The following is a 27,274-nucleotide window of genomic DNA, read 5'->3' as shown; positions in this document are numbered from 1 at the left end:
ACTAAATGGCAAACCTAAGCATACATTGGGAACAATGTCTGTGTCCTCCAACAATCAATCCCCCACTGCACTCAATGAACCATGGCCAGTGCTTAGGATGGGTCAAAGCAGGACACCCTAGAATACTCCAGATGAGCACGACTGTCGTGATTCTTCTTGAACAAGGGTCTTGGGAAGTGGCCAAGTTTAAAAGCAATCCTGAAGAAAAAAAAACAGTTTTAAAAGGATAGTCTATAAAAAGCCATCAAAGCCAATATTCAAAGAATTGCCTTTACATATAGTCTGTATTATAATACAGACTACAATACATATTTGGCTTATTTAATGTATTAAAATCATGCAGGAAACATTGTTAAATATAAAAAAGTTTTTAACTTTCTTTTGGTTATACTCACATAAATTTGTTAGTAGTATGTGTTATAAAATTGTATAAGATTCCTATAATTCTGGTATGTCTCAATACATGTCATCAGTAATAATTATAATTGTTATGTTGGATTATTGTGTGTCACCGAGGTAACAAATTTCCTTGTCAATTGTGTCTTTGACTGTGGCTTCCCTAAAATATTTTCGTCATCCATAGATAATTGTTATCTTGATTTGGTCCTCTTTAGAAGACGGTTTTATAATCAGCTATAAAACTTTAACAGGTGCTCTTGAATGCAAGTTTCTGTTAACTTTGGAGATTATGACATTAGAATAAAGGAAAAAAAAACTTTCAGGACTCTCATGGAGAGCTAAAATGTTTATGAATATCCAGCAGAACAGGAGTTAACTAAATGGACTGAACTAACAGAAAACTGAAGTAAACTTTTTAGATTTTTTTTTTTTTTTGCTTAAAGTGTTGCTGATCCTTTTTGTTTTTCAGGGAGAAAAACACTTCTTTAGAGCTATTTTCAGCTTTTAACAATTGAATAAAGTATACTCCTGTGAATAAAATTTAGAGCATATTTGTTTCTCTCTACCTAATTTCTCCAGAATTTAGAAACTATTTTTGAGTATTCTTAACTCATGGCAATATAATTGTTTGCATAAGTGCAAGCATGTTTTCTTTTGAACAGGACACAGTTGAAGAAACTGGTTATTTTACCAAGGCTTTGACTGGAATGGTATGCTTTCCTTTAAGGAATCAAACTTGACTTGTAAAGTCAATAATAGCCCCTTAGGAAAACTTGCCTCAAACCTTGCCTACATAGTTCCTCTACAGGGTTCCTGACCTGTGGTAAGTGAAGAATGTCACTTTCTGACAGGCCTAGGAGCCCCAAGTTACCCTGGGACCTCAAAAGGAGAGAAATTTACCCAACTCATAGGTATTGGAGGGTACAAACCCATGGCTGAGCTTGGCTTTAAAAAAGTCTTATCTGAGATTCCTTATGGAACACAGTTCCATCAAAGCCAATTTAAAAAGCCTACCTAAAAAATAATTATTCTTGCTGCACCTTAAGCAAATAATCAGGTCAAGTATAATAAAACTAAAGTTTATTGGCAAACAAATGAGTCCTATCATGATTTGTTTCAATAAAAATAAGGACTGGAAAGAGAAAAATTATGTCCCAAAAACTATAGTACACCTGTTGTTAGTTGTTTTTGAGTTTTTATTTTTATTTTTCTTCCATTTAAACTAAATCCTAAATTTTTGGTGGACTGTAAGTCCCCAAACTAATGCTTTCAAATCTTTACTTTTAAAACTGGGAATTGCACTCCTTATCCTAAAACTCATTATTTACCTTATAGTACACTGTCTGCTTAAACGCTATATTAAAACTATAGATGAGAATACTAACATCTTTGTCATGAAAGCCTCGGAACCCCAGCCTGGCCTGAGTTAAATACGGTCAGACAGCTCAGACAGCAGCAAAGCGGTTCCGCTCCTCTCACCTTGGGGTCAACATCTACCCCACCTGCCCCCATCTACCCCACCTGCCCCCATCAGCAGGAAGAAGCCAGAGTGATCGACGGCCTTTTCCCATCTTCATAGGCCACACTTTAAGAATAAGGTGTTATGACACCCAAAGGGAGGGACTAGAATCACCTTTGCAAAAATTATAACTGAGAAAATTATGACACTGAAAGAGATCAGACCCAACCGACTCCTCCATCTTGCTTCTAACCTTTAAGCTGTCCTTGTTCATTCCTGGGTGTGGGCCAAACTAAATTTGGGAAGAAATTCAGTTCATGGTTTAACCCTGAAACAAAACTGATAATAGCCCTCTCCTGAAAAGACTCCCTTCTTGGCTGGAGACCAGTCTGCCTTTGCAGGACTAACAATTAGCTATAAGATAAGAAATTACAGTTTAGGGGTCATGCAGCCTCTGGCTCCGAGAGAGTGTGAACTCCCCAAATTGCTCCTGGGGATAACATCACTGTTGTAAAACCTAAGATCAGTGCTTGAGGTATTTTGCAGAACCTGCACTCGACGACGGATCAGCTGACACCACCCAGACTGGTAATCTGGCTCAACCATTTCTGCCATCTCACCCAGGAACAGAAGATGGCAAGAAAACCTCACTTCAGCCCCCTATAATTCCATCTCCAGCCTGACCAATCAGCACTCCCCACTTTATAAGCTGCTACCCACCAAATTATCTTTAAAAACTCTGATCTCCATATGCTTGGGGAGGCTCATTTGAGTAATAATAAAACTCTGGTCTCCAGCACAGGCAGATCTGTGTGAATTACCCTTTCTCCATTGCAATTCCCCTGTCTTGGTAAAATGGCTCTGTCTAGGCAGTAGGCAAGGTGAACCCACTGGGCAGTCACAGTAAGTATGAAAGAAAACTATCCAGTTTAATGTAGGTCTCTCTTTTTGCTTAGAAGTTCTGGAAAATTCTACCTATAGCAATTTGTGTATTAATGCTTTCACCACTGAATCTGATCTAGAAGATTTACTTGGTTGTTCATGTCAGCCAACAGCATGTTTTTACAGTTATTTTGTTAAGCTTTCTTTGTAGACAGTAAAGAAAAACCACATAGGTACAGTGACGGTTTTCTAGGTCATATGGTTTTATCTAAACTTACTGACTTAATCAAATAAACCTAGTTGAGAAATTTTTCCCTAAAGAAAAAAGCAGATTAGAAATAATAAGATAAATGGGCTAAACAGTTCTGTTTGCAACTTCAGTGCATGTTATGTAAATAAAACATGTAAATAAAAATTCAAATGAAAGTATCTAAATTACAGCATTATCCTGAGGAGCTTCATAGTAAAAGGGAAAAAAGTTACTGTGATTTAGAGATTAGAAATATCTACTAATATTGTAAGGAATCTGGGTCATTATGTAAGCAAGAAAATCCATTCTCTCTTACTTGCCTGAGGAATGTTAAAATATTCTGTTATCAAATGGATGTGAATGTTGATTTGCATTCACTAAAAACCACAGTAGTAAACGGAAAGCATAATTGTGGTTAACCGGGTTTCTGTGCCTCTTGCCTGGGCGGGGGGGATTAAGAAAGGTAATGCCTTCTTCAACTGGCAATAATCCTTCTAGGTATTTCAGGTATATTAGTGAAAAACACAATAACTACAGAGGAGAGAGAAGCGAAGGAGGAGTAAAGAAACGCTCGGGTAGGGACCTCAAATGCAGTATTCAATCATGTGTTGAATTTAACAGAACAAAGTAATTCTTTTGGGAGGTACTTTGCTTGGCCTCTCCCTTCACCACCCCTGTCCCTAAACAAATGGCTCACAGGGCAATTACCACGTGAGCGTCATCTCTTAGTTCCAGTCTCAAGATTTGGGAATGCTGAGCCATTCCCCAGGGCTCTCTCTGCAACCATTCTTTCTACATGGACCACCCCTTTTTTCTTACTCAGAGGCTTCAGTGGAAAGACATTTGTTAATCTTGGAGCAAATTAGGAATCATATGTTATCAAGGATTTTGAAGAAAATACTTCCCTCAGCATGAGCAGAAAACAAAGCTCCTTGCCAGCCACATGCCAGCCACCCCTCACTTGGGCCTTACTTGTTCTCGTTGCTTGCATCATAACGAGGCATTGGGTCCAAGTCATTCCCATTCACGTCGCAACTTGCCAGAGCGTCCTATGGCCACAGAGGAGAGAGCAAGGGAAAGGAAATGGACATTCATTAATTAGCCATTGACCCACAGGCTCATGCATTTTTAAATACATTTCTGCCAGAAAGTAATTAGGTTAACTAATACGCTCGCTCACGGTTCGGTGGTGTCAGGATGCCTTAGGGAGGCAGTGCTCATTCAGTGATAATTAGTGCTGTATTTTTCCCCCTTAAGGTGAAGAAGAACTCTACACAGACCAAACAAGTACCTGGTTCATTCTTACCAGCACTTCTTCCCCTCATACCTAGAATGACCCAGTTCACGAAACGTATGTCTTTCAAAGACATCCTCATTACTACCTTTTCTCTGAGGTATGCCTTGACTACCTAGGCACAAAGTGATTTATTCTCCACAGACACTCTCCCCACTCCTTACTTGATTTCTTGAGCTTGCAACTTCCTTATCATAATGTAGATTTCAGAAGACAAAAATCATTCACATATCATTGGCAAGCCAATTAAAAATCAATATTCGATCTTTATTATGTCAGGTATCTTGGGACCGCTATTAGACAACCCTCATCTGGTTTCAGGTATTGTATCTACTATAAAGGAGTCCATAATTTAGACATTCTACTAACAACCAATGGCTTTTGGACCAAACAAAATGATGAACAGTTTTCCTACACTAAGATTTCAAAATGAGGAAATAGTATGTCCAAAACCAAAGTTGGATTTGCTCATTTGCTTTTAAAACTGATTGTGAAAAATATCTGCATTACTGAAAAAAAATTACTAGATTGTTACAATTGATCAAATTTATGTCACTGTAGCCAGCCTAATTTAACATGCTTTGAATTTTCTTTGATTGACTAATTGAAACAGGGTCTTCCTCTGTCACCCAGGCTGGAGTGCAGTGGCGTGATCATGGTTTGGCTCACTACACCCTGGATCTCCCATGCTCAAGCAATCTTCCTGCCTCAGCTCCTGAGTAGGTGAGACTACAGGCAGGTGCCACCACACCCAGCTATTTTTTTTTTTTTTTTTACTATTTTTAAAATTAATTATTTTGGTATTTTAAAAATTCAGTTAGAGCTATTTTTCATAATTTGGTTAGAACTCCTGAGGGGCATTCATTTTAGTATAGTAGAACATTTTTATGGCACTTCTGGTTATTTGAGTACTTAATGAATGCTTACTTCAAACATGGGCATAATTTCTGCCCTATGTCTTTTTCAGTTAAATTTCCTAAGATACAAGAGTATAAGGAGGGAAAAGAAGTCTCAGAGGGAATACAAGAGATTAAGACCACAAATATATGGGGTCACTACAATAATCTGGCAGAAGTTTCTTTCTCTTTATGTTAGGTGGCTATAAGAAACATATGTAGATAAATAGCAGAGGAATATAGATGCAGGGTAAAATGGTGACTCAATATCTTACTATCAAATGAAAAATGGGCTGCTTCCTCCTTCTAGTCTGGAATAATGTGGTGTTATTGAGACCCCTTTTCTGGAGTACAGTTTGGCTTATTTTCAGTTCTGGTGGTTTGTTGAGTGGCTTGGTCTCTCTCTCTCTCCTCATTTTTTTACTTTTATTAGAGATGAGGTCTTGCTGTTTTCCAGGCTGGTCTCAAACTGCTGAGCTCAAGCAATCCTCCTGCCTCAGCCTCCCAAAATGCTAGAATTACAGGCGTGAGCCACTGCACCTAGCCTGAATGTTCTTATACTTTATTATTATTCCTAATTTCAATGTTCGTGAAAGTAAACACTGTCTTGACTTTCTGTCTTTATCAAAGGCTCCTCTTTCTGAAAATAACTTTTAGTACATAGAGCCTAAAATGTTTCGGGAAATCAAGTAAAATATACATTGTATATACAGGTGGTTTAAGTTCCTGCTTCTTGTGCAAAAGAGGCTCTGCAGACCTGCTAAGTGTCCTTTGGAGCACGAAGGCTTCAGAGTGTATCTAATGTATCTTACTAATTCTACTGATAAGGAAAAAGAGGCCCGAAACAGAGGACCAACCAAAATGATAAACAAAGTTTTCCTATGCCAAGATTTCAATATGAAGAAACAGTATCTCCAAAACCAAAGTTGGATTTGCTTGTTTGCCTTTAAAAGTGATTAAACAAATCCAGACCGGAAGGAACCCAAGTCTTTGACATGTTACCCAACGTGCTTTCTCTCTTACCCACCAGGTCCAACATAAAGAAGAACCGAGAGGCACCAATCATGCTAATTGCACAGATAATTCTGGAGAATTTTTTCTCAAGAGGAGAAAATGAAAAACATAAAAGACAGCACTCACAATTACATGAATGCTATTTGTATTTAGTCAAATACATTCATATGCAGTGGGGAAGAGCAGCATGCTGTAAAACCCTCTTCGCGTGTGACAAGAAAGACATCTCTGCTGGGGCACAGGCAGCCACAGTTTCTATTCTTCTATCTGACCATGGATAACTCACTTCAGTCTTCAGGCTACAGTTTATTCTCCTATCAAAGGAGGAGACTAACCTGAAGTTCCTTTTTAACTTTAAAATTCTATTCTGTAAAGAGACAGTTTATCTGAGTGCACTTAGATGCAGCAACTCAACTGTTTTGTTCAAATGAGAACTAAATGGATTTGTGGTTTCTTCTTAAGAAAGGAATTGATTCCTACAGACTACTGGGAGGCTGATCATTACTGTCCTTTAAAAAAAAGAAGAGGCAGAGAGAGAAAAAAACCAGCAGATAACTGGAGAAAAGTTCGAAGTATATTTTTCTCCATAAAAGAAACAAAGAGTATTGCCTGGCTGGTTGGATAAATTGTTGAGAACAGCGAATGTTGCTGGTAGCAGATGGTGTGGTGGTGGAGTTTCTGCTACCTTATTGCTTTCTTTTTGTAAGTCAGAACATCAAAGGCACTGGAAAGTTGAAAGGGTTATCTCATGCTTCCTGTATTCAAAGAATTCTCATCTTTTACCAGAGAGAAGCAAAACACAATACCCTATTGTATGTTGCTACATTTTTCAGTAGCTATCCACCTTATTGATAATCCTAACATGAGTTTCTCTGTTTCCCAGAAGGAAAGACCTTCTAACCACAGCATACACTCACATAGTTTTGCATCAGATCTGGATGGGTTCTCTCAATTCCGTCATCCAGGATAGTGACCACAATGTTCTTTCCCGTGTAGCCTCTCTTCCAGGCTCCTTCGATATTCATATCAGACTGGCAGGGATGCGTATTGTCACTGCAGTGCTGAAAGAAGAAAAGCATGCTGCAAGATTACTAAATAGTGAGGAAATGGAAGAATTACCTGTTTCTTTCTTTCTTTCTTTTTTTTTTTTTGCTCTACTGCCCAGGCTGGAGTGCAGTAGTGTGATGAGCTTACTGTAACCTCAAACTCCTGGGCTTATGGGATCCTTCTCCCTCAGCCTCCTGAGTAGCTGAGACTACAAAGGCACACCACCATGCCCAGCTAACTTTTAAATTTTTTGCAGAAACAAGGTCTTGCTTTGTTGCCCAGGCTGGTCTTCAACTCCCGGACTCAAGTGATCCTCCCACCTCAGCCTCCCAAATTGCTGGGATTACAAGTGTGAGCCATTGTGCCTGGCTCTACTTCTTAAGATAATGCATTAAATTAGCAGCAATTTGGCACATTGTCTACTAGTGTAGAAACATAGATCTCCAGCATGAACAAGGGAAGATAGGAAGAAAAGATGTGGGAAAAGCAAGTGAAACAGAAATCTCTCCGCCACCAGCTCTGACCTGTTCTAATACCATAAGTCTTTTGGAAAAGCATAAACTAAATAAAGTATATCTCAACAGCAGAAAAATGGATGTATCATTTTATTGTTGACATGTTTTAATGACATACAAATAGGCACCATAGCATTTCATTTATAAATCCAAACCGTATCACTGAAGAACATATACTTTATAATTTCTCAACCACATGCCTAGAAGCCCATCCAGCTACCAATGGAACCACTCAGGCAGCTTCTGTACAGCGGCTAGATGTGTGCTCCTGTGAAAAACCCATGGGCGAGAAAAAAATAACAGGTTCTCCACACTTCTTTCACTAAATTAACAATGTCTATTGTACCATAATTTGTAGGCAGTAGACAAATTCATCCAGCACTATTTCTTTGAGAAGGAAAAGAAGAACAGTGCCAAGTCCAGAAAGGTGCCCTACACAGGACAATGTGTGTGAAGGCTTCGAGGGGCAGGCTGTAAGACATGGAACCTGAGCTCATTATATATAGTAATTTCATTCTGCAATGGCTACAACATACAAACATACTGAAAAACAAATTAAGGCAGCAGCTTTTCCTGACATAATTTACTAGCATTCATCTAACCCACACACTTGTTCCTTTAAAGTCCACCTCTTTGAAATATTCCTCTGTGTGATGTTGTTTTCCAGGTTCTTAAGACTCGGGAGAGGAACAAAAGATGAGAGCTGGGCTGCTACATAATTCCATAGCAACACGAGCCACCCCAGGTCTTTCCCCATTCACTACGTTCTTCCTGCTTTGTAACAAATAGTTCAGCATATCGGGAATAGAAGACAGTAGAAGCTTAATATGCCCTAAATACAACAGAGACTTCACTGCCATGGATTCACTTAACACACACTTCATTGAGTACCTACTACAATTAAGAAATTATAAAGTATATGTTCCTCAGTTACCTGGCTTGAATTTATATGCCAGGGTATGGCTGTGCGCAAGGCAGATGAGTTCCCTGTCCTAAAGGCGAGACACAGAAGATAAACCACCAAATAAACAAGACCATTCAGAGAGCTCCCTGTGTTTTAAAGGCTCTTTGTGTTTTAAACACTGTGATATGATGGTGAATGCTGAGGGATCTGAGTACACCACTTTAGATGAGATGGTCAGAAAAAAGACTCCAGTCTCTGCAAATGTGAAATGTGAGAAGGAGTTGGTCTGCCCAAAAGCCTAGGGACAAGTGTCCTGGTAGAGGACACAGCAAACGCAAAGATGGTAAGGCAGGAAAGAGTTCAGCGTATCAAAGAAAGAGAAAGAGGATGGGTAGGATGGGTATTGTTGGAGCTTAGAGAACAGGGAGAGAATGGCACAGAAGGCAGAAAGTTAGAAGCGGAGCAGGGTGTTGTAGGCCACAACTCGGCTTTTATTCAAACTACATCCTAAGCGGAAGCTCCTTTCCAAACCTCATCCCTTACAGGTGCTTCCAATGCTTCTGAAATAAATTTGTTAATTAATTTATTCCCCAAATGAGACTGCCTTTTGTTGAGTGTTATAAATACATTTGAGTAGTTTCAAGGATTCATTCTAAGAAAGGGTGCACACATGTTTTTATGACAGACAACATTGATTTCCTAGAGAACAGGGGCTTCTACATTTTTATGAACACTTGTATCTTTACCCCATCTTCCTGACTTCTTTCTGACACTTGAGGCCCTGAACACACACTCTCTGCTATTCTACTCTACTAACCCGAATTCTCTCTCCCTCGTGCCTTCAGTTTTTTGGGCTCAGCTCTGGACCTACCTCTTAACACACAGCCTTTTTCAGCCTACTTGTCTTTTTCTTTTCTCTGAACTTAGAAATACACCCCCCCCAACCCACACCCACACACACACTTTTTTTTTTTCTCTCTCTCTCTCTCTCTCTGTGTCTGTCCCTCTCTCTGTTCTATGCAATCCAACACCGACCCAGTGAATTCTGCCAAACTGTTGTTGACTGTTGAATCTTGGGTGTGAATTTTGTCTCCCTGACTGTAAGCCCTTAGAAGACATGCAATAAACTAAGTCTGACCTAGGATTTCAAAAATATTGGCTAATTATATCCCAAAAATGGGGGCATATTCTCAACTTTATTTCCAATATGTGTACTGCTCTGACTTCTTCCAAGATACACAGCCAGCTAACACTTGGTTAACAAAGATTGATTAAAAAAATAGTGTAGATTTCTGAAATGCCTCCATTTTTCAGAAGCCTCATTCTGGCCAAGAGTTTTTGGGCCTCTCCTCGCCAAATATTTTAATTTAACACAAAGCAACCTTGACAGGTTTTTATTCCATTCTCCTTTCAAAACCTGCCGTGGCCACCTGCGGTATCGATTGTGACATGAAGTCATGTTAATGTGGCCAAGAGGTGGGCCGGAGGAAGGAAATGCACAGGAAATGGGTAACCCACAAATGGGATAACCGGCCTGGAGTGGAGGGATGCTGCCTGAAATTGTAATTACAAAAATTGAAGAAAACCAGCCGTCTACGGAAAACATGTGTGTTAAAAGTGAAGCAACTAGGTTCCTTTCTTCCACCTCTGCTTGTTGAATCTGACTTTACCATTAAATATTCTTGTACCACCTTTTTGCTTGTTTTCTTTATATACATCACCATGGTAGGAGGTGAAAGAGAAGAAATATCCAACTGATGCTTTCATATGGATAATCTAATATAGCAAGCAACCAAAATACAGATGACAAAAAGGAATGTTAAAGCCTAGGGTGTCTTTTGCAAATGTGAGTAATAAGGTCAGAGTGCATTTAAATCAGAACCCTGAATCCTGAATGTGGATCTTCGACTTTTAATGCATTTCAAGTGGCCCAGGCTTCCAAATATGTTTCTAATGTAGTTGTTTCCTATACCTCAAGAATCCAGAGACCAAAGGCTATGGGAAATACTGATGTCATCCAACACTGACCAGAGATGAAAATGAGTTCATTTCCTTAACCGCCTAGTTGAAATGGTCTTTAAACTAGGCCCTATTTACTTGCCAGGAATCTATGTTACAGCAGCACCCAGAGGCAAACGGAACACATATTAGCCATGATTCCCTCATACATCATCAACCATGGTGAGAAGGTCTCTGCCAGAGCTGGAACTAAAGAAGAGTGTCTAGAATTGTGTTACCACACATGCAGCCCACAGGCTGGTGTTCACCAAAGGGGCCGGTCAGAAATTTCCAGCATATTTGAAGCTATTGAAAACCACATATGTGCACAGTATATGCAAGATAAATATTTATAGTAAATGTAGGTATTTTCAGTTCTGAATAATGCACTGCACTTCAGTGATGGTCTATTAAGTATTTAGAAATGACACTGGACACATAAAATGGAAAATATCCTGAAGAAACAACCATTATCACAAGGTCTCCACTTTCTTATCCATATCAGCTTGTACTTTTTTAGGAATGAAATTTTAAAGACATTGTCCTGTGAGTTCAAGAAATGGCCTTTTCCATACCAGGGTTATGAGCTATTCTGCTTATAAACCACTCTGGGTGTGTCTACTTCTCTTGGGTCTTCATAAACATCTCACAGCTCAATGAAAGATAGTTTATACCCCAAATAAACACCTTTATTATGTTCTCATCATCATTATTTTAAGACTGAGGTGGGAGGTGCTGGCAGGGTTTGTGGGTGGGAGGGCTTTTGGTATTATATTTTTTAAATTTCTCTAAGTTCTGAGGGTCTCCAATGAACTGCCAATTTAAATGCTGTCAATAATCTGCTAACAATGAAAACATCTGTTGTTCATTATTATTGATACAGTGGCTTATAAGACTTCATCTCCGACTATACAACATTAACAAGAAAATAAAATTAAATATACAAAAACCTGCTTTACAGAGAAATGAAGACACACATCTAATCAACTAGGTAAAGGTTACATATACTTGAAATTCTTTGTAAAATTTGGAGTTCAGGAGTTGTTGGAAGTTAAAAAAAAAAAAAGAATTTATATTCCTTAAGTGAAAATATAACTACCGTTTACTAGGTCCTTACCATGGCCAAGCATTTTACTAATCACTTTATCTGGATTACCATCATTTAAAATTTACAACAACCATTTGCAAGAGGTACTTTTGTCATTTGCTTTTAACAGATAAAGAAAATGAGACTTAATTAATCAGCCTAGGTAACCTTCCAGAATTCAAACAGCTGGCCAATGTGAAATTAGGATTCAAACCCAAGCAGTCTGACACCACAGCATAGGACTATGTAACTCTTGTGCAGTGCACCAGCATGGCACATGTATACATATGTAACTAACCTGCACATTGCGCACATGTACCCTAAAACCTAAAGTATAATAATAATAAATTAAAAAAAAAAAAAACTAAAACAGAAAGGGCTTAGAGCAGGGCCAAAAACAAGCAAATTCAGATGAGGGTAGATAATGAGTAGATAAGGCGCAGATGTTGGAGAAAGGTTCCAGTAAAGAAACTCAAATAACAGAAATCACTCTGGCTTAAGCACTTTGATGAGTACATTCAAGTGATAAAGTGGAATACAGTTGTTTAAGACCTTAGAGACCTAATTTTTCCTTATTCCATTTATTGCATCACATCTTTCTGGAAACACCAAGTTTATATTTGAAAATTTTCAGCAACAGGAAGTTCACTTCTTTATTAAATAGGCAATAAAGTGCTGGTAAATCAGTTCTTTAGAATAGCGGTCCCCAACCTTTTTGACACCAGGAACTGGTTTTGTGGAGACAATTTTTCCACGGATGTGGGGTGGTTTCAGGATGAACCCACCTCAGATCATTGGGCATTGCTTAGATTCTCATAAGAAGCACGCAACCTAGATCCCTCGCATGCGCAGTTCACAATAGGGTTTGTGCGCCTCTGAGAATCTAAAGGCGCTGCTGATTTGACAGGAGGTGGAGTTCAGGCGGTAATGCTCACCTGCCACTCACCTCCTGCTGTGCAGCCCGGTTCCTAACAGGCCACGATCAATACTGGTCCGCAGCCCAGGGCTTGGGGACCCCTGCTTTAAAAAACAGCCCTTATGTGTTAGTGTTTCCCAATTTCCACAGCGTAAATACTCACATCATGGCTAGTTTTAAACTACCACAACTGCAAAATTTCTAAATGTGTAACAATCAATGTTCATGACTTACAAAAGGTGGATCCAGGGTACTACTGGAAATAGCCCACTATGGTTAGTCCTGCTCCATTTCTGCTTAAGTCATGCCTTCCAATGGATCTGAAATCTGCTTCTCAGTACTTGGGAACCACCGAAGGCTCCATTCTCCCCTTTGCAGTTTCAGACAATAGTTTTTCATTTTTTTTTTTTTTGGAGGAGACCTTCTTTAACCTTTCCCTCTCAAGATTACCTTTTAAAAATGAACATTTGACACGTGTGAGGAAGGCCGTAAGTTGATGGATTCTTTTTGAGGTATATGAAGTAGAGATTCTGCGCCTCCAAAATTGCAGGTGCCTTTACAGATTCTTGGAAATACAAATCAAGGTAGTTAAGTCCTAAGATGTTTATTACAATACTTAACGAGCCAATTTGATGGACTTCAAATCCTTAGTTATTACACACACACACACACAATTACCCCCAGACAAAACAGACACTCTGTCCAATTATTCAGAGGATGATTATTCAGTCTGTGGATTATCCAGAAATCCCATGGAAGCCCAATACATTTCAACAACACCAAATTCAGCAGAGCAGATAAGGAGGTGAGCTAAAGGGAACTGGGCAGAGGAGAATTTGAATTCTACCTCTCCTACTTTCCAGCTGTATGACTTGAGTGTCAAGTCACCAAATTCTTAAAACCTTATCTGTAGTTTGAACACAGATAATTGCTATAAAGACTAAAGAAGATAAAGTACATACCAACTGGTTGCTGTTATGATCATGCTACTGTTGATGGCAGCACCTATATAGGGGCAAAGCCTTCTTATAATTTAGGGAAGAAAATTTTAGTTTTTTTAAAAAAGGAGATTGATTATCATAAAATAAGGAGAGGATGATTTTCTTCATTGTCTGGAGAGATAGATTGGCAAAGTTGAAAGGGCAATTGATCATTTGTAAGGTTAGCTGGGATGACCTGAATTCTTTTACATTTGAGGTCGTGGGCTGGAACTGGGAAATGGAGCCTGGGGATGGGGTGCACAAGGAGGAAACCACATGCAACGTCCTTTTGGCACACTGGCCAAACGTTTTTGGTATCCTATGAATCATCCTTTTTACTCCACACATTTATACCACTATTCCAACTCTGCTAGAACCATGGTCCTCATCTACTATGATACAGTCTTGACATAAGATCGTTTCTCAGTTAGAAATGTTAAGAGCGCCAGACATAATGCCAAGGGAACATCAGAAAATAGTGGAGGTTGGGAGAAGAAAGCTGTGATCTACAAGATATGCTTATAGAGAGGAAAGCAGAATAAATCCCGTTCCAAAATTCTACTCATAATTGAGGGTTAAGAAATCAAAGCATAGAAGTCAAAGTATAACTAGATGGTCTTTAGGTTTAGTTAAGTGGATGGTGTTTCTCATTTGTACATTTTGTGACCCTCTTTGGATCTTTCCAAACCTGACCCATCGTGCATTAGAAACTTTCAGTCTTAAAACCATTTAACGAAATAAAAACCAATAAACCAAGAAACACATCTTGTGTCACCATTAAGGAATCTTTACAAGTCTCATATTAGTGTATGGAGAACTGGTTTCCACTATATTACCTAGCCTTGGTGCTAAACCATGTTTTATGCTTCTAAAACTTAGCGGGCATTTCTGAGGCACCAAGAACAAGCTTATCTTTTGTATGTATAACTCTCTGGAGCTGCCAGGGTTCACACCAATCTCAAGCACCTCAGTTCAAAAAACTGATTCAGGCTTCAGAAATCTAGGTCTGAAACCATTGCCTCCATCTCTATTGTCACTTCTCCTTCTCACTTACTACATTCCAGTCACCATACTGGCCATGACACTGTCCCTATTGTTAGGTCCTTGAAGTCTAGTCCATGCAACAGACAAGCAATTGCAAAAAATTGTTCATGAGTTACAGAAAGTGGATCCAGTGTACCACTGGAAACAGCCCACTATGGTTGGTCCATATCTTTACCAAGATGGAACATATCCTCTCCATCCCCCACTTGCCCTCTGGCAATACATGTTAGGTATCATTAACACAGTTTGTCAGGATACTGTGAGAACATGCAATCCAGTCAGGGGGAAGTGTAGGAAGGCTAAGAGAACTTTCTTGAGAAAATAACATTTAAACTGAGCCCCTAATACAAGCTGACTAGCCAAAGGACAAGTCGGAGATGAAGAAGATATGTTCCATCTTGGTAAAAGTATAAAATAATCATAGAGAGACTGGAGTGTTAAAGGAACTTAAGACAGTATAGCTGGAGAATACAGGTTACAAAAGGTGAGGTGGGAGATGAGAAAAATGGGAAGAGTTGAGGCTGGAGAGGTGAGGAGGGTGTGGTTTGCTAAAACGACAAAAAGCTCACTAATGTTTAAGGTTATCAGTCTAAGGGAAGTTGGCCAAACCAGATGGGCAGGAGAAAATCCGTGCATCAAGTTGAAGCCGCTTCTCTGAGAGTTGGCTGTATAACTGGGGAAGAAAGGCAATGAGAACACCTAAATTTGTCCAGTATATGATTCTAAAGCAAATTCTAAGATCCCTGGGCATTCCACTGAACATTCTTTTCAATGGAAGCCCAGTGTTTTTCTGCTCACCCATCCACCACTCTTCGTATCAGTCATCTTTGGTTATATATGTGTTTTATCTGCCTAATGAAATTACAAGACACTTGTGCTGTATGATTATTATATCTTTATAATCTTTAAAGTTCATAATAAAAATACTCAATCATTCATAAATCAATATTTTTTGAGAGGGTGTGATGGTTAATTTTATGTGTTACTTGACTGGGTTAAGGAATGCCCAGAGAGCTGGTAAATAGTATTTCTGGATATGTCTGTGCACGTGCTTCCAGAAGGGATTAGCGTTTGGATAGATGGAGCTAGTAAAAGAAAACTGTCCACACAATGTGGGTGGGCATCATCTGATCTGTTGAGGGGCAGAATACAACAAAAAGCCAGAGGAAGAGTGAATTTGCTTTCTCTGGCAGAGCTGAGACATCCATCTTCTCCTGCCTCTGGGCACTGTTGCTCCTGTTTCTCCTGTCTTCAGATTCAGACTGGGACTTACACCCTTGGCTCTCCTGGTTCTCCAGCCTTCTGGGCTTGGACTAGAACTACTGGCTTTCCTAGGCTTCCATCTTGCAGATATCAGATCACAGGACTTCTCAGCCTCCATTATCACATGAACCAATCCTTCATGATAAATCTCTCTGTCTCTCCCTCTCCCTCTCCCTCTCTTTCCCTCTCTTTCTCCAGATATATATAATACAGGTAATATATATAATACAGGTAATGAAGGTGTAAATAAGATCTAGAAATCTTCATCTTCTGCACATTGACTCATAATGGGACATTGCCAATGTAAAGGTCTAAGAAAGAACATACGGAATGTGCAGGGACTGAAGCCTTCACAGGGAATTCTATGAGAAGAGAAGACATTCATATGGGGTTGTTGATTATTCTAATATGCCACTAACAAAGTTCAATCCTCCTGGCAGAAGAAGTCAGAAGGGCGGTAACATAGCGACAGGTGGGCTTATAGGTCTGGTGGGAAACTTCTGCTGTCGGGAGGAGCTCAGGGATGCAGAAGTTTGCTTGGAATAACACAAGGCATGACAGAATCGAATACTGTTCAACTCTCCTCTGGTTTTGTATATAGTTCAACTTGAATATTGTTTTCCTTTTGAGGTCACGCAGCAATTCTACCGTAAGTTGAGGAGAAATTCAGTTTTGCCAAATGACTTTCTTCCTGGCTGACTATGAATCAAAAATCAAATATTTCTTAACACATCACCCTCTCACACAAATTGTGCAATTAGTATATTAGTTAATCGTGTTTGCTTATGGAAGATCTCAACTAAAATGTTTTCCTTAAGTGCTTATATGCCAAGAAACAATTCCTATGCTGGAGCTCTTAAAAATAAATTTTAGAAGCAATTGAGCTGCATTATTTAATAATTATGGGAACAAGAGCAGTAAGCAGCTCTCATTCTTTTCTAAAATGTAATTTTTTTGTTTCTATTATTTGCAAAATTCTGCTTGCATAGAACTCTTCACCCTCTCAGTCCCCTCTGAGCATAAATCTGCTGAGAAACCTCTGCCTCCTCTCTAGTCACTGAGGTCTCAGGAAGCGGTGTTCATAGAATGGAGTACTTTTTCCTTTTTAAAAAATGAGTAGAATGTGGTGTGGCTTGGATAAGCACAACCAACGGGCTTCAGTTCCCACTTCTTTTATTTCTTCAAAGTCAAAAAAAGAAAGTTGAGAAAAAATTATGGGAAATAATTTTTTTTCTAATGTTGGAGACATATAGGGTCAAGGAGAGGGAATTTAAACATCATTTGAAATTACTGAAAAACAACTTTATTAATATGTCATCTTTCTTCATTTATATTGCTTCAAAAATGACAATAATCTCATGAAATACAATGGCAGCTATTTTTTAGGTGAGAAACCAATCCGTTTTTCAGTTGAACAAATCAAGCAGCACAGGGTTATATTTATACAATATCTTCCCAAACCTTCATTCATTCTGCAGTCAGCTTTTGACAATATAATCATTATCTTTTCAATGAATGGGTGAATGGACGAATTAACAGACGGACAGAAAGACAAATAAATAGAAGAGCAATACATAATTTACTCTCCAAGTCCTATCACATTTCAATTTCTCACAAATTTTTACTGAAGGCTACACCTCTTTCCAGGACTCTGCAGAACTTCTGAACAGTAAAAGCCGCTTCAGCTTCCTTAAGTCAACCCCTAAAACTCCCATAGATAAGATGCTTTCAAGGGATATTTTCAAAGCCAAGTCACACAGGTGGCATGTATATGAAAAGAAGAGGACACAGAGGGATGGAAGAGGAAGAGAGAATCAAATAAATGCACAAAACAATGAAGCTGTGCGCATTCAAGTGATGGACACATGATCATTAAATAGTCTTGGCCCCTCCAAGAACAAGAACCACTTGATATTTCCTAGCAAAATACAAGTTTAACCTGTTTAAACTCAACAGAGAGCAGCAGACTTTTGGTATCAAACATTAACAGTGGTCCCTTAATTACTGTCTCAAATTAAGGCACTAAGGTGGATACCTTAAAGGACAAAAAAGACTTATTAGTGTATTGGAATTATATCTAAAAATAAAGGGGATGCAGAATTTCAAATGGGTCTTTCCAGATTTTTTTGGCTTTGCTCCTCTCTAGATCTATGAGACTACTGGCTCAACTTTTTGAATATTCTAACAGTTCTAAAGGATTTTTGCCATGCCCTGTAATAAGTTATTACCCAAAATACATTTATTTCTATAAGAAATCTGAAGCAATTGTGGTATGGAAGCTCGGAAAACAGGGAGTAATATAAAATCAAGCAACCATATCAGAAGAGGTAGGGTTTCTTAAGACCCACATGGACCATAAGTAGTTGGAGACAAAATCTGAATTCGACTTTGCTTTCTTGCCAACACACTAGCCCACTGTGACCCTCACAAATCTTTTCTTTTTCCTAGTAACATGACTTCTTCAGGTATAACTCATTGTTATGCTTTTATATAATCAAAGAGTATGTCTAATACACATAATGACCTCAAATAAAGGTGCGCTGCTTAGAAAAGGAGAATAACTTATATCAATAGTTGAAGTTTATATTGCCAAATTTTTGTTTTTCCCATATTGCACAAGCCAACTATCCCAAAACATAATGGCCGGAAACAATAATTTATTATTACCACTCACAGTCCTACCGGTTGAGTAGGATCAGCTGTGTGGTTTTCACTTGGGGCCTCCCATACTTTGCAGTCAGATGTCCACTGGGGATAAAGCCATTTGAAGGCTTGATTGACATGGAAGTTAATATGGCTTTTTCATTCATGTGAACACTAAGAATTTTCAATCTGATGTGTAGGATTTAGTTATTAATGTGTGTTTGTCATAGTTGAGTTATCTGAAAGTCCTTCTGAAGGACATATATCTATTGCATAATGGTTTATCCCATAATAGCTAGAAGCAATGGCAGTTACATTACAGTTATACTACATCTGTAAACTGTCGAAACATGTATTCATTTGCTTGTGTGTGTGTTTATTTTTTAAAATTTCCCACCGTGCTTATTCAATGCCTTTTAGATACTAAGTCTACATCTGGGAATGAGAAAACACATGATCTAGTCTTCATAAAGGTGATATTCAAATTTGGGCAGATGGATACTAAATAAGTAGGCAAATAAGACAAACTATAATTAGAGATCATGGTAATAGTTATGAAGGAAATAAAAAAGAGACCTTGCATGACATTAAGGGAAATGTGTTATTAAATTTATACCCTGAGTTCTTTATAGTTTTTCTGTTACTGAGTTGACATTTATTCAATAAACACTGAAACTTCATTTGGAAAGAGGCTTTTATAGGCATCAGGCAATAAAGTCTGGCCATGGAAGGGCAAGTCAGAGCAAAATTGAGGTTCCCAACCTACTGTCATTTAAAATTTAAAAACAAAACAAAACACATTTCCACATTTCAAATAAAAATTTAAAAACAAAAAAATTACTTATGACAAAAACAATCCACACTGTGGTATGTGTGATGTCTAAAGAGCATGATAATATGCTATTGCTATGATGTATCCACAGAAAAATAAATCTACTTACAAGGTAAAGGAAAAACCATCTCACTTCTGACAATCAGCGTAATCAATTCTGACAGCTACTAAAAAGACCACTTTAATATCATTCCTTTTAGGCTGAATAAAAATAATTGTCCAAATCTACCTGACATCTTTGCTTTTATTGTCCACTTGAAGATGTAAACTAGTATAAAATCTACAAAGTTGCTTGCAAGGAAAATGAAACATTTTGCTTGGACAGGCCAATAATATGTCCAGGGCTTCTTGCACAGTGGCAAGTAGCAGAGGCTTCAAGAAAAGATGAAGGATCCCATAATGTATTTGATTGGCCACTCAATAAAGGAACCTACAGAGAAGATTGCCTCTTCGACCTGGTGAGATTCTCTCCAGACCCTGGAGTATAATGAGCAAGAAAACAAACTCATTTTTATCCTCCACTAGCAAGCTTAATTGCAAATGTTTTTCTTATTAATAAAAAATATCGAATCCTTTCAAGAATTTAACCAAGCAACTTGCTTTAATAGCATCCAACAGAATTTCTTGTTAGAGAAAAATAATAATTCCAGAAAAGTCACTATCCAAACACAGTGACACATCTTCATGCATAGAGCAAGGACACTGAACTTTATAGTAACTCCTAACCTCTTACAGTGGCATATTCAAGGTAAACTGGAATACTGTTCCTGTAACCTAAACCACATTTTTTCCATTCATTAATGAAAGGAATAACGTTAACACAATTAAATTCAACACTAGGGTAGCAGCTTTCCACAGCCACATTCAGCAGCCCACATACATATTTTAGAACACAGTTTTCCAAGCATGTTGTCTTTTCTATCTAATTAGTAAGCTCTTCATGGGTAACTAACATAAACACCTTACAGACAATCAAAGTCCAAAACATCCTCATGTCTGACAGTGGTATGTTTTCACTGATTATTTAGAACAGGGCTTTCCAAAGTGGAAAAAGTGGAGAAAGATGTTGAAAGATGTTAAATTGGAGTGACAGAGATCCAAAAAGCTGCTCAGTCGACACAGCAGAAAAATGCAGCCCTTTCCACTTTATTCTCCAACACCTTATTTTTCATTAAAAGGGAAGAAAGGGCATAGTGAACAATAAAGTGATAGATCACAGTCCTCCAAAGATTCTAAGACAAACAAAAAATAAAACTTCCTTTAAAAGGATGTGTTTAACCTATAAATTCCTGAAGTTACTTTCTAGTGAGAAGTTTGTACCATTAATAGTTTGGAATGTTTTTAGCTGCAAGGAAAAAAAGCCTCAATTAACCATCATCAGAAAAAGCATTTAATCATCATCCAGTTAATCTGAAAGTCGGTGGTTCCAAGTTAATGACATCATTATGGAACCAGACTATTTTCTCAGCCACCAGACTTAGCTGTTGGCCCTTTGTCCTCTGAAAGTGCCTCCTGATTTCAAGATAACTGCCACAGCTCCTTGTATGATATCCCTCATCAGTATCCCAAGTAGAAAGAAAGACATCACAAAAGGCTTTCTCTCCTAAGAGAAAGAAATCCCTCAGTATCAACTTCATCGGTAGTTGTTATTTGGCTAAAACTGGGTCACTGGTATGCCTCTTTCTTCATCCCTGGTGCAGTGCACATGCATCCCATGACTGGCTTGGACCATTCATGATTTATTCCCTAGGGCTAGGAGACAGTTTGCCTTCTCTGAGATTAGGTAATCTCCACCAGAGCTACATAAACATAAACATAGGGATATAAAGCAGGTAATAATGAAATATGATTGTAGAGTAGAAAAAAGACAGTCTGAAATACAGTTATTCCTTAGCTTTTGTGATTGCTCCATGTATCTATCAATCTAGCTTTCATTGCACTTATCTAGCTATATATGATCTCTCGTATATAAATATATATATACACTCCTCCTTATGACAGTTTAAGGTAATAGGATTTTTCTTTTTTTTTTTTTTTTTCCTTGAGACGGAGTCTCACTCTGTCGCCAGGCTGGAGTGCAGTGGCGCAATCTCGGCTCACTGCAACCTCTGCCTCCTGGGTTCAAGCAATTCTCCTGCCTCAGCCTCCCGCGTAGCTGGGACTACAGGCACCCGCCACCATGCCTGGCTAATTTTTGTATTTTTAGTAGAGACAGGGTTTCACCATGTTGGTCAGGCTGGTCTCAATCTTCTGACCTCGTGATCCGCCCACCTTGGCCTGCCATAGTGGGTAGTAGGATTTTTAAAGGTTATTTGAAAAATCAAACATGAAGAAAACCATTAAGTAGAACATCAATTCATATAACTTGAAAAAAAATGTTTTAGTCCAACTGAAACTGAGATTGAATAGAATTGAACTTTTTTTTGGTTATCCTCACATTTCATTAGGAAATAATATATTACGATCACTGTTTGTTATTCAATTTGCATATTTAACTCAACAAATATTTTGCACATGCTTTTCGCTCAGCAGGATCCCAGGTATCATTCTAGGTACCACGTGGACTATGAAAAATAGTAACAAACATTTATTTCCCTAAAGTAGAGCTGCTAGATAAAATGCAAGAGCTCCAGTTAAATTTGAATTTCAGATGAACAAGAAAAACTTTTTTAGTATAAGTAGATCCCATATATTGGATGGGACATACTTATACTAAAAAGTTATTCATTGCTTATCTGAAATTCAAATTAACATCTATTTTCACTTTCTACATCTGAACCCTTAGTGCCACCAGTCTAAGGGTGGGTAACTTTACAGCATAATACTAATTTGTCCTATGACATCTCCAACTTTAATTAACTGCATCTATCTTTCTTAAGGAAGAATTAAGATGCCTATGGTAAGAATGCAAAGCTCATGCCTGTAATCCCAGCATGTTAGGAGGCTGAGGCAGGCGGATCACGAAGTCAGGAGATCGAGACCATCCTAGCCAACACGGTGAAACCCTGTCTCTACTAAAAATACAAAAATTAGCTGGGTGTGGTGGTGCACGCTTGTAGTCCCAGCTACTCAGGAGGCTGAGGCAGAAGAATCACTTGAACCTGGGAGGCGTGGTTGTGGTGAGCCAAGATTGTTCCACTGCACTCCAGCCTGGGTGACAAAGCGAGACTCCATCTCAAAAAAAAAAGCAAAGAGAAGGAAATATGCGGTGTTCTATTTGCTTCCTACCCAGAATAGGATCTAAAGAATCTAATCCTAGTTTCAATAGGATAATGAAAGCCATCCAAATCTTAATCTCCCCATGCATCCTTCAAAACAACATAAAGATAAAACAAAGAGAAACTATGAAATTTTTAAACACAGATTTATATCATAACTAGGAAAAAGGGACACAACAAACCTCAAATTACACATAAGCAGGAGAAAAATACTCAAATCTAGCAGAACCCTCTTGAGTTCACTCCAGAGCAGAAAGTCAGATAGAGACAGCAGAAAAGTAAAAGGAAGCAGAAGCCCAGTAACGGTGAGACACAAATAGAATAATCTTACACAGAGAAAGCCCCTCTACAGTAGGGAAATATGGTGAACAGATCTGAGACCTGCATGGAGCCCAGAGTGCAAAGGAGCAGAGATGGAAATTAGAGAAAGGCACCAGCTCTGGGAGTGAAGGAGCAAATTAGAAGGGGAACCCGTTGAAGACTTGATGGAGAAAGATACGAAAGTGAAGAAAATCACTTTATCTCAGGAGTTTTAGACTAGCCTGGGCAACATGGCTAAACCATGTTGTATTTTTTTGTGGCTATAAAAAATACACAAACACACACACACACACACACACACACACACACACACACACACACACACACACACACAAATTAGCTGGGCATGGTGACAGGCGCCTGTGGTTCCAGCTACTCAGGAAGCTGAGGTGGGAGAATCACTTGAACCCGGGAGGTCAAAGCTGCAGTGAGCCATAATCACGCCACTGCACTCCAGCCTGGGCAACAGAGTGAGACCCTGTCTCAAAAAACGAAAGTGATGAAAAGCAGAAGTCATATTAAAGCAACGGAGAATCACTAAATCAGAAGGCCATCTACCCTCCTCTCACTCCCTCCAAATGCATTGATAAAATCAAATGATTCTTACTGTATCAAAATATTATTGTTCTTTTGAACTAGGAGACTTAATAAGTCATTCAAATTCCCACCTCTTTCTACACACAATTGCTACTAATGATCTAAGAAAATAAAACATCTCAAAATGAATGGAGACTAGTAGACAAATATCTACCCAATGTTCTGTAACAACAAAGTATAAAAAGAGAATCAAAATATTGCAGTTGATTAAAATTCTACTCAAAAATTTGCAACAGCACAAAAATGAAACACATCTGAACCTAAGTGAAACACACTGAAATAGAATCTGAAGATATGGAAATATAGCTCAAAGAAATATTTTTAAAATATATGGACAGAACAAAAACCAGAAAGATGTAAAACCAGAGTTGATTAAACCCTGGAAATAAACTGAACACTACATTATATTAGAAATAAAAACTAATTACAAGGTGTCTGAGAGAGAAGTGATTCAACTGAAAATATAATCAGGAGCACTGAAGAAAGGCATAAATATGGGAAAGAGAACAAAAAGCAACATAGAGGTCAAAAGTATTCAAGAAAAAGTAACTAATAAAGAAAACAGGCAAATAAGACCCAATATGCTTGTACCTGTGTCTAATCTTTAACAGTACACTCTAAGAAAAAAAGTCTCCTGGACCTCCACACCAAAAAATAAATAAATAAAGGGTTACCTGCAGGGGAAAAAACGATCAGTGAAGCTATCCTTCAAATATGAAGCCTCTAGAAAACATTTTATTTTATACAATTAAGAACCCAGGGTATACTGCACTTACAAGCCCTTTCTAGGTAATCTAGCAGATGTGTTTTGTCCAACCAAGATATGACTCGCAAAAGAACTGATGGTGCATGAAACATATTTATTTGCAAATCTAAGATAAAAGCAAAGGAGGGAACCAGGGTGGAAGAAAAGTAAGGAAACATGTGTTCTGAAAAATAGAATTAATGAACTTAAAATAGAAGGAGAAAAGAGACAGAAACGGTAAAACAGGATAAGCTAATGAATTGTTCCATAGGTAGACTCAACGGATCTGATTTAAAGCTGACAAACCAAATATAGATCAAGTGAAGGAAAAAGGAATGAAGGGCATACAAAGGTTACATTTAATAATCACTAAAATAATAATACAACCTTCCCCATAACCAAAATAAATTATTTCAAAAGAACAAGGAATGGGCCACATACAAAACACAATAACACAATATAAACTATATATACATAAAATCTAAAATAATATGACAGATGAGATGAAATTTATTGGTCATATTTATAAATGTAAATGAGCCTAAAAATCTCTATTAAATAAAAATACATTAAAATTGTCTCACAAAGCAAAATCTAACACCTAAAATAGAGTAATTCAAATGCCTAAGAATAAAGAGTTGGGGCAAAGCAGGGTTGTGATTCTGATATCAGATAAAACACACAGAGATGCCATTTCTCAACCATCAAAAAAGCCAAAATTAGCCTTGGAAAGATGGTGAGACTTGATCTCTAGAAAAAAATTAAAAAAAAAAAAAAAAAAGGGCCTGGTGGTGTGCTCCTAGCCACTTGGGAGGCTGTAAGTCCCAGTCACTTGGAGGCTGAGGTGGGAGGATCACTTGAGCCCAGGAATCTGAGGCAGCAGTGAGATACAATTTTGCCACTGCACTCCAGCCTGAGTGACAAAGCATGACCCCGTCTCTTAAAAAGAAAAATTTCAAAAATTGACAACAGAGCCAGTTGAGGGGAAGAAGGCACCCAAACATGGCTGATGAGAATGTAAACTATCCTAGCCCTTAATGAGGGAGATTTAGCAATATCTAATAATGCTATATTCCCTTCTACCTTTGGAATGAGCAATCTATTGCCAGGAACTTATCCTGAAAATACACCTACAAAAACAACCACAAAATATGTGTACAAGGGTCATTCAGTTTGGAGTTATTTGTAGAAACATATGGAAACAACCTACCTGCACACTCATTGGTAGCTAGTTAAATAAATTATGGTAACTCTACCAGAACACCACTGCAAAAAAGAATAAAGATCTCTATGAACTAATATATAGTGTTTTCCAAGAATAGATTAAGTGATAAAAGCAAAACGTAAAAAAGTGTGTATATAGTATTCCATGTATTTTACTTTGAACCATATGTTTTATATATTTTAACATAAAATTAAGTAAATAATACAATTAAATATATAAAGATGAGCGAGAGAGCTCTAAAACTGAACAAAACAGAAGAAAATTAACCTAACTGTATTATCAAATTAATGACATAATCATAGAGAAAAAAATTTTTTCAAGCAACTTTGGAACCAAAGAGTCTGACTCTATTGCCTCAGGGAATATATTCTAAGGACAAAGAGAAATCTTAAATTGTACATAAGTTTGTGGTTGGTAGTAGTAGTGGTTTGGTAATTCCAACAGTATTTTGCATGTACTGTAGTAAATTTATGGATATGGTTAATAACTATGATTCTCACTGTGAAAGGAAGGGAAAGAAATCTGAAACGTGTGAAGAGGAAGAACCTGTGGCATGGAATTGCATTTGGAGGTACCACTATAACCTCCAGATATATCTTCTTAGCTGTCTGCTGAAAAAGGACATTAGAACCAATGACACCCTTCTCACTGATATCTTGATTTTTAAACACCATTCCTAAACAAGAGAAACCACCTATTTGAGAAATGGCTATTTGTAGGTCTGGAGCAGAGAAGATACAAGGTGAACATTCTGTTGTGCTGTAAAGGAAGAAGTACTGAAAAACTGATGGGAACTTCTGAAAAGGACACAGGAGTCAACTTGAAAGGTCTCCCACTCATCAAACTAGGGCCAATTTCAGAACCAAAAAAGAAAGTCCGTAATGTCAGTAATGAATCATCACTCTTGAATAGAATCCATGAGTTAATAATGATATTTTTAAAAAACAGCAGAGTAAAGAAGGTATTCCAGAATTAGAAAACCAACACCTTGCAAGCACTGATGTAATGATTTATTTAGGTAGAAGTCATCAATAAATGCTAAAATCTTGGGGAAAAACTGACAGGGAATAGGATATGCACATGCTACAAAATATCATCCCTCAGATATTCTGTTAATTACAAAGACAAACCATATCTTTACAATAGAGAAATCTAGCAGATATCATCTCAATCCACCAAGTGAACAAAGTTAACATCACCAAAAAATGGGACCTCTGACATTATACCACCTGACAGGAAGCCGTGAAAAGGATGCAGTCTTACCCTAGGTAGTTTTTATGCTAAAAATATTTAACTCCTCATCTACTCCTGAAAAAAAAACATCAAAGAAATCCAAAGTGAGATCTGTTTTGCAAACCATAAGCCTGGCCTCATCAAAATCATCAACGTGAAAGACCACTTCCTACTCTCCCCAGTTTCCCATTCCTCCAATAAGGCAGAGGAGCTCTTCTAGATTAATAGTTAAAAGAGATGGCACAAGCTGGACACGGTGTTTCATGCCTATAATCCCAGCACTTTGAGAGGCCAAGACAGGAGGATCACTTGAGGCCAGGAATTTGAGACCAACCTACGGAACATGAAACCCTGCTCTACAAAAAATAAAAATAAAAAATTAGCCAGCTGTGGTGGTACACACCTGCAGTTCTAGCTATTCCGGAGGACTGCTTGAGCCCAGGAGTTTTTTGCTGCAGTGAGCCGTGATCACACCACTGTACTCCAGCCTGGGTGACAGAGTGAGACCTTGT

The 27,274-nt window shown here is 38.2% G+C and overlaps 1 protein-coding gene across 2 annotated transcripts in view; it reads right to left on the bottom strand.

Annotated features, from left to right (window-relative positions):
* The window catches only part of PCSK5 (proprotein convertase subtilisin/kexin type 5), a 467,874-nt gene that overhangs the window by 328,149 nt on the left and 112,451 nt on the right, over positions 1-27,274 (bottom strand). For both annotated transcript variants that reach the window (XM_009244528.4, XM_063714247.1), the window contains exons 4-5: positions 7,112-7,255; positions 3,963-4,039 (exon numbers count right to left, since the gene is read on the bottom strand). In XM_009244528.4, coding sequence (XP_009242803.1) covers positions 3,963-4,039; positions 7,112-7,255 — 221 coding nt within the window. The remainder of the gene's footprint in view (positions 1-3,962; positions 4,040-7,111; positions 7,256-27,274) is intronic.

This window comes from Pongo abelii, chromosome 13 (genome assembly GCF_028885655.2).
Source record: "Pongo abelii isolate AG06213 chromosome 13, NHGRI_mPonAbe1-v2.0_pri, whole genome shotgun sequence".
Lineage (NCBI taxonomy): Eukaryota > Metazoa > Chordata > Mammalia > Primates > Hominidae > Pongo > Pongo abelii.
Note: the sequence above shows the minus strand (reverse complement) of the source record. Positions and strands in the feature narration are given on the sequence as shown.